Raw genomic sequence first — 11,480 nt, forward strand, 5'->3', positions numbered from 1 at the left:
CCTGTTTTCCTACCAGCAATATGACTCATTTTAAACTCGGCTTTACTTGAGGGAATCGTAAGTATTATAATTAGATTATTAAATATATAACACGTTGTTATTCCATTTTATTTTAGGTACATTTCTCGGATATGATTAGTTTGGTACCTATAGACCGTGATAGCAATTGCAGGTTCATGTGCAATGCTAGTAGTTCCTAAAAACATATATAAACACTTACACGCTTGTAAACACTATATGTGCATGAATCACGTGTGCACAACATTTAACGAGAAACATTACAATAATAAAAGAGAAAAGAAATTATTGAATAATAAATAAACTAGATAAGGAAATACATATTTGCAAATAAAATTAATAGAGTTAATAACAATTGCAAACTCGATTTATTAAATAACTATTGTAAATTTGTGATGGAACAATGGCTTCAGCATCACGCCTAAAGACACGGAGAACATAAAAAACATAGGATATGCTTCTTATCTCTCTTATTCTCTTAAAGAGAAAATTAATCATCTTATAACAGTTGTTTTCTCTACTACATTTTATGTATTATTTTCCTTATTCTCAAATAGGTACTCTCTCTCTGTTTAAGTGTAACAAAGTAGTCTGCATAATAAGATGTAATTTAGTTATAAAGTTTGAATTATCCTACTGACAATGTGTTTGCACGGCTTTTCTTAAGGAAAATAGTGGTTAATAGTCAGTATATTCTGAGTAGGTCAATTATCACAAATAATTTGCTTCATTGAATGACAACCGTTGTTCGTTGGGTGTGCGTTGCCGGCATTTTTAAAATTGGTAATATAGGATTATGTTGGTCAAACAGCGCACAATTATTCTAAGTCAACTAAGATGAAATTAACAAAATTCATATTAGATTAAGATGTTATTTCTATGTGTTTAAGTGCCTAAATGATTATTGTTAGGTATATTATATGTACATGCATTAAATAATAAAAGTTATATTAAATGTGTGCAATGCCGTCGATTTATTATTTGTCTGTCAGCGTCAGAGGCACAATATTTTGTTTACGTACCACTTTATTCCAAATCTGCGACGTCACCTCTACATAATTGAAATTCTAAGAAAAAAAATCTTTGGAAGTTGAATGATTATTTGACAATTTTTTAATAAAGAATGTGTCTGCATTTGATTACTTTTTGATCTAACAAACGAACCCGAGTTATTTTAGTTGTGTCAAATACACATAAACAGTTCTATCGATAGGTATAATTAAGTTTGTATAAAGTGGGTAAAGAATAAAATTAACACTTTAATAATGAAACAAAATTAATTTCAATTCAAGGTTGTTTGAGCGCAAAATAAAAATTCATGTTCTTGGTTTCAGCAAATTTGGGTTTATTAAATAAACATAAACCTATGCATAAACCCTAGATGTGGCAGAGGGTGGACACAACGATCCATTGCGTTCAGTCTTGAGCCTCGTATTTCACCTAACTCCAAATCATTACGGCTCTCTTTGCATCATCTTGCAGATTACGACGCCAGGTTTACTTGGACCGACTACGCTTTATTTAAATTAACATCTAATCGCCTTACCCTTGAAAGCATTATGCGGCAGTGATCCATAATTTCTGCGATGGTGAATAAATAGTTATAGTGATAGTCATGGCATAACATTTTTTTTTAAATATCGTGGTGAAACATGCAGTCACCTACAGCTGTGTTAGATCCCTAGAGGCATGTTTCTTAAAAAGTTTTTATCAAATTGGATACTCTGCGTTTTTGAGGCGACTTAAGAAGTTCGACTCAAAGCAAACAAAAATAAATTAATACAATTTTTAACCTATACAGTCTATATTCTTTCCAGATGGTCTCCTAAATAAAACAAATCCATTATCTGTTTACATCTTTGTAAATATTTCCACTCATTTAAAGTAAAACAAGATGTACGAAAATTGATAAGGTGACATTTTGAATTTAATAATAAAATAAATAGTATCAAAATGCATCCTATACCCAAAAGCATAAAAGCAGCATAAAAGTGGTTTTCTTTTTACCCAAAAGTAATGACATTGTATATTATGAGCATTTATGTAAATATGTGTTATAAATAGGGTTGACATATAGAAATAATCATGAAATCGCAATAAATAGTATCTTTCTATCGATCTGTGGCGTTGCAAGTGAAGGTTTTGCAAAGAAGACACGACGTACAATTATGTAAAAAGAGAGCTTATTCCTCAGAAACGCACCCACTTAAATGGTGTCCATAGACTGCAATGCCATTTATAACCGTCCTGTAGGCTATTCTATAAAAGAAGGTTATATAAGAGAAAATAACGAAAGATTGTAAAAGATAAAAGTATATATGCAAGCTAACTTAGGTATCTTATTCTGTATATAAAAACTTACGTGAGAATCGGACTCCAAAATATTTTAAGACCAAATGTTAACAAAAAGTTCTAGACAGTTCTGGAGAATCATGAGAATTTTCCCCATAAAACCTATCGTCCCACTCAGACGAAACACTAACTCAGTAGGTAAGAACGAGATTTTATGGATACCTAATTGTTATTTGGGTCGATAGTGACAACCCTCATTAAGACCTTGACCAAGACCTCTACACTTGGTTACTTCTGATATTATGGCACATTTTATCGGTAATTTATAAGCTAATGAAAAATATCAACCGCTTCTAATACAATATATATAATACAAATAACATGTTTTAGTACGTGGGAAAATACTTTTTTTATGAATACAATTATTGGGTAGGTTCAGACAATGATTTTATCGCTAGGTGGATACTAGAAACTCCCAAATGTAGAGCTCTGCATATATTTGTCTTGTGGGCTAAATTTGTCGACACTACTGTTCTTAATTTTCATAAAAATTTAGTTTTCGATTTTCTACATACGGTACTGTTAAGGCATCTTGACTAAGCCCCGCTGTTGGTCGTTGCTTGTCGATTAGAAATATGTCGATCAATTACTTGAGTAGACTACTTTTTAAAAAGAACATCATATTTAATGGATTTAGAATTTATTTCTAAATGTTCAGTTTGGAGTTAATGAGCATTTACAATGGTGTGGCTATTCACTAACCCTTCAGTAACTTTATCATCATTATATGAAGGGCCCGCAGACTAAAGCACATAAGTCATTTTTCCCTATATTTTTTGTTAATCGCCAGGGGCATTATATTGGCTCGACTCATAGCTGGACTAAAACACACATGTCAAATCACTATTATAAGTAGCTAAGTCTCAAATTGTTCCTTATGAACATTTTGATAGCTACCAATTTGTAATCAGGCTAAACAACATAAGTGAACTTATGTGAAAAGGAACAAATACTCCACAGTCGCGTTGTGCCGATAAGGAACGACTTATGTTTTATGGTACCTAATAATTTTCACACCGTTTCTCAAGTGTCTTACTACCCACTTAATATAAATATATCGTCAAAGAATTTTGTTGAACAGCAGTCAACTACGGGTGGTCTACAAGTGGTTACACGATATTTTTTATAACAATCCTGTGGGAAATAACTGTTATTTGGCTTCAGTCTTAACTTTGATTCTATTTAAAACAGTACGTTCATATTGTGTGAAGTGAATTATTGTTAAAAATGAATTTCGGAAGAGGAAAAAAGCTAGTGGAACTGGCGCAGCTGAGAAATGTACAGGATGAAAGTCCCACACAAGGTAAGTGTTTAAGTACAATATGTATAAAGTATAAACTCATGCATATTTTTATAGATAGGTACTCATTAATTGAAATTGATTATGCTTAGTTTGTCTTTTACTTTATTCAAGGTAAAAATCAAGAAGAAAACGAAGGCACCATAAGTGTGGTGATGACTTCTCAAGCAATGGGTTCAACCGATGACCCATACATGGAGCCAGTACCATCCACGTCAAACACATTCAGAGGAGTTGAGATCAGATACGAAGATTCAGATGATTCTATAGCTGACCCCGACTTTGTATTCAACGAACCGGTATCGTCGAAAACAGGAACACATCGAACTGAAAATGTGACAAATGATAGTTCTTCTACTATTTCAGACTTAGAAATTGCAAATGAACCACCAAATGCAAAAAATGATAGGTCTTCTACGACTTCAGACTTAGAAATTACCAATGAACCACCTGCGGTTGCTGGATTAAGCTTGCGTGTGTTGAAACAACAGAAGAAAAAAAAGCGTAATACAGGCCAAAGTTACAAAACATTAAAAGGCAAAGAGATTCCTGAAAGAAGGTTGAAGGCTCTGACACCATGTAGAATGAAATGTAAGGACCGATTCTCTTTAGAAGTTCGACAAATCATTTTTAAGGAATACTGGCAATTAGGTTGTTATACTAAAAGATCTTCGTACATGGCTTCTTTATTAGATATAGAAGATAAAGCATCTGTAAGGATCCGTACAGAAGATCCTGATAAGCAAAAATTTAGAACCAAAACATATAAGTATAATCTCATTGTCAATGGAAAACGTGAACCAGTTTGTAGAGGTTGCTTACTTAAAACTTTGGATGAAAGTGATAACTTTATAAAAACAGTAGCTTTAAAAAAAAGATCCTCTACCGCTGGTACTGAAACAGACGATAAACGTGGAAAAAAAACACCTAAAAATAAAATTTCAGATGAAAAAAGATTACAAATAAAAAATCACATACTTTCCTTCCCATCTTATGAAAGTCATTACACGCGAAAGAGTACTTCAAAGAAATATTTACCATCCCACTTGACAATACAACAAATGTATGATCAATATAAACTGTCTCGACCCAGTGAACAAAAACATCCCTCTATAAAAATCTACACACAAGAATTCAAGAAATTAAAATTATCATTTAAAAAACCCCGCGCCGATACTTGTTTTACCTGCGATAAATTTCAAATGAAAATAAAACTGTGTTCAGATGAAGTAGCAAAACAAGAACTGATGTCGGAGCACCAAGAACATGTGCAATTAGGGGATGGTGCGTACGAGGAAAAGGCATTAGATACAAATATGTCTACAACAGATGACACCTATCAGACTTATACTTTCGATTTGCAACAATGTTTGCCCACTCCTATGCTAAAATCATCCGTTGCTTTTTATAAACGCCAACTGTGGACCTTCAACTTAACTATACACGACAACAAAACGGGAAAGTCTTACTGCTATGTATGGTACGAAACTATAGCAGCACGTGGAGCGAACCAAATAGCCTCATGTTTATACAAACACATCTGTACTATGGTTCCTCCATGTACCAAGCATATAACATTTTATTCTGACACATGTGGTGGTCAAAATAGAAATTCCCATGTCACTGCTATGTTTACATGGGTCATGCAGAACACACCAGTCCAGACAATAGACCATAAGTTTATGATTTCTGGACATAGTCATTTAGAAGTAGATACGGATCACGGTATCATAGAAAAGAAAAAGAAAAAGACTGACATCGAAATTTATCACCCCCATGACTGGATACAGTTAATAAAGTCTAGTGGAAAAAAGTTTCATGTGATACGAATGAATCGCAACGACTTTTTGGACTTTTCTTCATTATTAAAAGGACCATTAGTCCTTAGATACAAAGATACTACGGGAGACCAGTTCAAATGGCTGGAGAAAAGATGGCTAAGGTATGAGAAAGACTTTGGTATTATTTTGTTCAAGAATACCTTAGACCGAAATTGTGATTTCCAGACTTTGAATCTGAAGAGAAGATCTTCAGTAGTGCCCGATGCTGTACCAGTGATAACTAACCAACCTATACCTATATCCAAAGAAAAAAAAGATGATCTTATATCACTTTTTCCGCTTATACCCGACACATTTCATAGTTTTTACAATAATTTGCCTACTTCTGAAACAGCTCGAAACACACTCCCTGATGTTTTCAGTAGTGAAGAAGAGTCCAATAATTAGATAATTATTAATCATACACACACACACCTCTCTTCTGTGAGTGTATGATTAATATTATTATCTGAAATAAAAGCAACACTTCACTAGGCCTAATCACTTAAGTCATGTATAAGGTGTAATTAGTAAATAATACGTATCACATAAGTCGCTCAAAGTCCGCTTTTATCTTATTTTTTTATAGTTTTTTATGTTCATATAATGTATTTCTTGTTTAACAATGAAAGTGTAATAAATAAATTAGTAAATTCCAAATACATTGATTTCTATTATGTTTTTTGTTGTTCCTGTAAAAACTCAAGTGAAAATGAATTATGACTTATGTACTTTAGTCTGCCGACCCTCCATATAGGACACATACTCTATTTTGGCAGATATAGGCTGTTTAGATTTTACACATCTAGAACGCCTTACAATGTAATTTCCTACGCCGAATGAGCAAGTAGGTAATAACTACGTAAACATAAAAACCTATTACCAAAACAAAATAAAAACACAAGAAATAATCTTTAATGTTTCACTTTGGTATGCAGATGCAGTCAGATTTAGAACAAGATACTGGTTATATGACCAAAATCAAAGGTCTCAGCTGAATTCTATAATATCAGGTACTTAATAACAACTTAATCAGCTGTTAAGACAGTTTTTATGACTAAATATGAGTAGTCCCTTGGATGTTGTTCAAGAGATTTTGACTGTATATGTCGGGAGAATATAGATTGAGAAGAAAAAACCCATAACAATAAAAATATATATTTAAATATAACAAATGTATAAATCTTATAAACAATTCAACCCTGACCAGTAAACTATTCCTAATAAATACAAATGTTTAAAAAGTCTCGGCACTCTCACTTAACCTGTAAGACTAACCCACTGAATACCAAACACCGAATATCTAAAATCTTATACAAATTTGTCTAAATACTGAAGACATAGACAGTTTTTTCAATATATACTTATTGCAAAACTATAAATTACTTCTTATACAATGTAAGCCTGCTTCTTTGTACATTTTCTTCCAAAATTCAATTCTTCTTTGATCTACATACCTTCCAAGTGCCATGCTTTTATCAATATTAAGATATTCTTTATTTTTTATAGTGTATGGCTGCCAATTTATTGCACTGTTTGATACTGGGTTCCTGAAATTAAAGTGAAATAATTTTTTAGAACTGTTGTGTTTGTCTTTGTTCATTAAATGTCTATGAAAACAACAAACACCCAGTACTTAACTGTATACAAACATTGTATATAGAACTATAATAAGATTGCTTATTTATTTTTTGTTATTTTTATTAATTAAAGTAACTGTACAGGTAATTATCATTTCTTTGGGAATCTAATCCTAAACCTTTCATTACATATTTGTTTATGTACATATTACTCATTAGTAATGTGTGCTTCAATAAATAGGGAAAAAACACAAAATTAATTAACCATTAGTCACACAATTTAGGATTAAGCTTAAATTTAAAAATAAAATATACACATTATATATTAACAATAATAATAAAACATTCAAACACTAAGTCCCACAGAAATACTAAAGAAAATATTCAGAGTATTTAAGTCTTACCCATTTTTAGCAAAATCAGTCCAAAGTCTAGTTACATTATTGATAATACTTCTCAGACTTTCATTTTCCTCATAATAATCTCTATTCATTGCACAACAGAATATATAAAACAATTCATCAACATGAGCTGCTCCCTTTATGTCACTGGCTCCCATCAAATTTTTAAAAAAGTTTAAATCTGTATCATAGTTAAAGCTATACATATATACTGGTAGAGTATTCCTCGCATAAAGCTCAATAAAATAATGTATTGGGTATGTAAAATATAAGTCTGATTGTAAGTCGCAGATTTTCTCAGTATCTTCGATTGTTATATCTTGACCACCAAAGTAGAATTCTTTTATTTTCAGCCCTATTTCTTTTAATTTACCCTCATTCACTACATTATATATTTCTCTTGGTACAAAGGAGGATGGATTTTTGTTCCTATATTCAATTTTCTTAGACTCAGTTAATAATAAAACTAATCCTTCTCTTGAGTTATACCCAATCATTAATGGCACATTCACAGAATCACGATTATGAAATGCCTGTTCTGGATGTTCTGGTAAAAAAACCTCATTATGGCCATATTTCTTTTCAATACTAGGACAAAAATGTATTGGAAGACCTCTATGTCTTTCATCGTTGGTTACTGTTTTAAAGGTTTTACCAACCAAGTCAGTTGCTGGTACACTTTGCAAGAATGTTAGAGCTTCAATAGGATCTCTAGTCTCATTCCCTAATAATTTACACAATCTAAAAGCCCTATTTTTTCCATCAACACCCAGTGCCCAATTTGCTGTACATACACCACTTTGGGCAATCACTTTATGAAATAATTTCCTGGACATAGGTGATACCATGTGGTAAGTAACAGATGCTGCACCAGCACTCTCACCAAAAATTGTAACATTATTAGAATCACCACCAAAATCATTAATATTTTCTTGGACCCAGCGCAGTGCTAGAACCTGGTCTTTCATACCAGCATTTCCTGGCACTTCAGGTATGTCTAAGTTAAGGAATCCAAACACTTCCAATCTATAGTTTATAGTAACTAACACAACATTGTGCTGTAAAATAAATTCTGGGCCATACAAATCAGTATTGCCTGAACCAGATATAAAGCCTCCACCATGGATAAAAACCATTACAGGGCTTTTAGTGCTGCTTTCTATGGACTTTGTATAAACATTAAGATATAGGCAGTCTTCACTTCCTTCTTTAACTTGGCGTGTTTGAGCTTCAAATTGTGGACAGATCGGGCCATGTCTTAAAGCATCATACACACCTTTCCATGGTTTAGCAGGTAATGGGGCCTGAAATATTAGTTAACTCACATACTAGCATACTACCTATTTACACTGAATTTATAATGTTAATTAATATTTAAAATCTAAATACTATATGGTTTAACAGATATAGTATTTACTTTACAAAAAACAACAAAAAAATATTACCAATACAATAATAACTGATAGTAATTTTGAAATTTAAGATTGTTGTATTGTTGATGACTTATGTTATCCATTTATAAAACATACAGACAAACATCTAACTTAAGATAATACTAGTAAAAAATACTTTAAATCTCAGTTTCCCAACTGGTGGTTGTGCATATGGTATTCCTTTAAAGCTGTAATATTCTGTGCCATCAAATAGCTTTTTAATACATCCTCTCAGTTCACCATTTTTAGTATTTACTAATGGTTCCTAAAATAAAAAATGGTTTAATTACAATGTATCAAAACAAAAAAATATAATTACTAACCCTCTTACTCTTACCCTCTTCATTATATTAGTTTTTGAAGAATATCTTGTAATGAAGCACCTTTGGACTTTGGCCGATTGAAATAAAATTTTTTTTACATATAAACTCATTAGGTACATAGAATCAATATCACAATTTAGTTCAAAGTTTACTCTTCATAGCTTCGCAACAACTCAACACACTTAAATTATATTTTCAATATTATAATATGATGCTCCTTATATTTTTATGAGATAAGGACGATGAAAGAGACCTTTTAATATGGGATTGGTATATTACATTTACGTTACGACCATTTTAGCATGGTTTGTAAGTTGTCTTATATTTATTTTGAAATATATTGGATCGGAGGATTTTTGAATTTCATTTCAACCACCAACTCAAAATTAACAAGACGAAGTAAACTTTTTATTATTATTTTATGGCTAATTGTAATTTTTTTTATTTTTTTTTTTATTTCGCCCATGGCGCAGGCTATAGTCTTTCGACCATACCGCCTAGTCTTGGCTAATTGTAAATTAATTTTGTCATTTATCTGTCATTGCCAAAGCTTTCGTCGTTTGACGTTTTCGGTACAAAGGTAAAAACATAAAGCTGATCTATTAACATTCACGAAGGCTAAATCCTTCGTAAATGTTAATAAAACGATATTTTATCTTTGTGATCTAGTAAAAAATTCGATTGAGCATTAGATTGCAAATAACTTTTTATTTTATAATAACTTATAGTTTATTGAAAGGGATAAATTTATCAAACAATTATAAACTTTAGGTTTAATATTCTGTGTATAACGCGGGAACTTTTCGCGGGAGATTTGATCGTAGAATGAAACGGAATAGTTTTAGCATGCAGTATCATTATAATTATAACCGCGACCATTTGTAAAAAAAAAATATATCAGCATCTAAACACCAATTATTTAAAATACTTGAATTACATTTAAATATAATTATGTTTTGCAGGAATATTTTTAGTTTCGATGATAGATAATGTAAATATCTGACTTACGTACCACGACCACTAGTAATGCATTTCAATATATAATTTTGGAAATACACGTTTAAGGTATTTGAGCATATTTTGGCAGAAAGGATATTAATTTAATACATTTCATCTTTTGCTGATAATGTTTTTTAAATGAAACTTGCAGCTGTAAATGACAAAAAATAGAAAATTAAACAACATCTAGGTCATTTTTAATGAAAGGGGAGGAAAATAATATTGCCTGAAAAGGAAAATAATTGAGCGCTGCATTTATGTATGAAGTAAGTATTAATAATTATTTCAATTTGTATTATTTTTTTGGGTATTAATTCAGTTTTATTTAATATTGTATTATTAAAAAATAAAGCGTTCTTCGTTCTTGAAAGCGTAGGCGTAGGCGTAAAGTTCAAACAAAAAAAAGTCACCCAATGAAAGTATTGGATTTATTCTACCTGTGTCCTTATCAGTCCTGCCACTTCAAACAAACTATGTAAATAAGGATTAGTTATATTATCAATTTTATTGTAAGCTGGAATTATTTTCGAACGACCAGAAACGCGATAACTGAACAAAATTGAACATTTGTGCAAATAAATGCGAATATTATTTATATATTCTAATTGTTTATTTTGCAAATATTTACTGAAGCTTTCGCACGTGTTATATGATATATGTTTGTATTGTTTTATATGAAAACGAGTACCTACTGTGCGCGTACGTAACTCGCGTATGGTAGGTACTATTAAACGTAACTTTCCGCAATATGATAAAAATATATAATTGTACGAAGGTTGGCTGTTATAAAAAAACTTATTTTTTACTAAAAAACTCATACTTAAAGTGATTTTTTTCCAAAAGGAATTAGCTATGTCAAATTGCTACTATGTACACGTAGAACGAAAAGAGTATGTATTAATTAAATACAAATAAATGCTGCTATTTCTTCAGTACATCATTAAACCATTTTCAATATCAGCTGCATTACACAAAATCAACCATAACATAATACACATTGAACAAATCAAAGTTCTTATTAATGTAGATTATTATAGATATTGCAAAAATTAATATGTTATTATCGTAACACGTGACATACTCAAGTTGTTTCTCACGATATAACAATAATCATTACAATAATTTATTGATTGAGCTACTGTTTGCTGTGGCCCTTATTAAATGAATGACAACTGACACCTGTCATTTTCATAGTGATGTGTACAGATAAACCAGATAAAGGTGCAATATGTGCAGCCATGCATATTACGTGCG

General features: G+C 31.4%; 1 protein-coding gene across 1 annotated transcript; it reads right to left on the reverse strand.

Annotated features, from left to right (window-relative positions):
* Positions 1-6,632: 6,632 nt before the first annotated feature.
* LOC110991739 (esterase E4) lies at positions 6,633-9,623 on the reverse strand. The gene is made up of 4 exons (XM_022257211.2): positions 9,242-9,623; positions 9,041-9,169; positions 7,475-8,775; positions 6,633-7,040 (listed from the first exon to the last, which is right to left on the reverse strand). Exons 1-4 carry the CDS (start codon positions 9,344-9,346, stop codon positions 6,866-6,868), a joined length of 1,710 nt encoding a protein of 569 aa, XP_022112903.2. The 5' UTR covers positions 9,347-9,623; the 3' UTR covers positions 6,633-6,865.
* Positions 9,624-11,480: the final 1,857 nt, after the last annotated feature.

Source organism: Pieris rapae, chromosome 16, assembly GCF_905147795.1.
Source record: "Pieris rapae chromosome 16, ilPieRapa1.1, whole genome shotgun sequence".
NCBI classification, from domain to species: Eukaryota; Metazoa; Arthropoda; class Insecta; order Lepidoptera; family Pieridae; genus Pieris; species Pieris rapae.

Coding starts and splice junctions, on each gene's coding strand:
- LOC110991739 (XM_022257211.2), bottom strand. CDS start 9,346: ATGTACCTAATGAGTTTATATGTAAAAAAAATTTTATTTCAATCGGCC. Junction 9,170..9,241: donor AAACTAATATAATGAAGAGG/GTAAGAGTAAGA, acceptor TTTTTATTTTAG/GAACCATTAGTAAATACTAA. Junction 8,776..9,040: donor TTGGGAAACTGAGATTTAAA/GTATTTTTTACT, acceptor CTAATATTTCAG/GCCCCATTACCTGCTAAACC.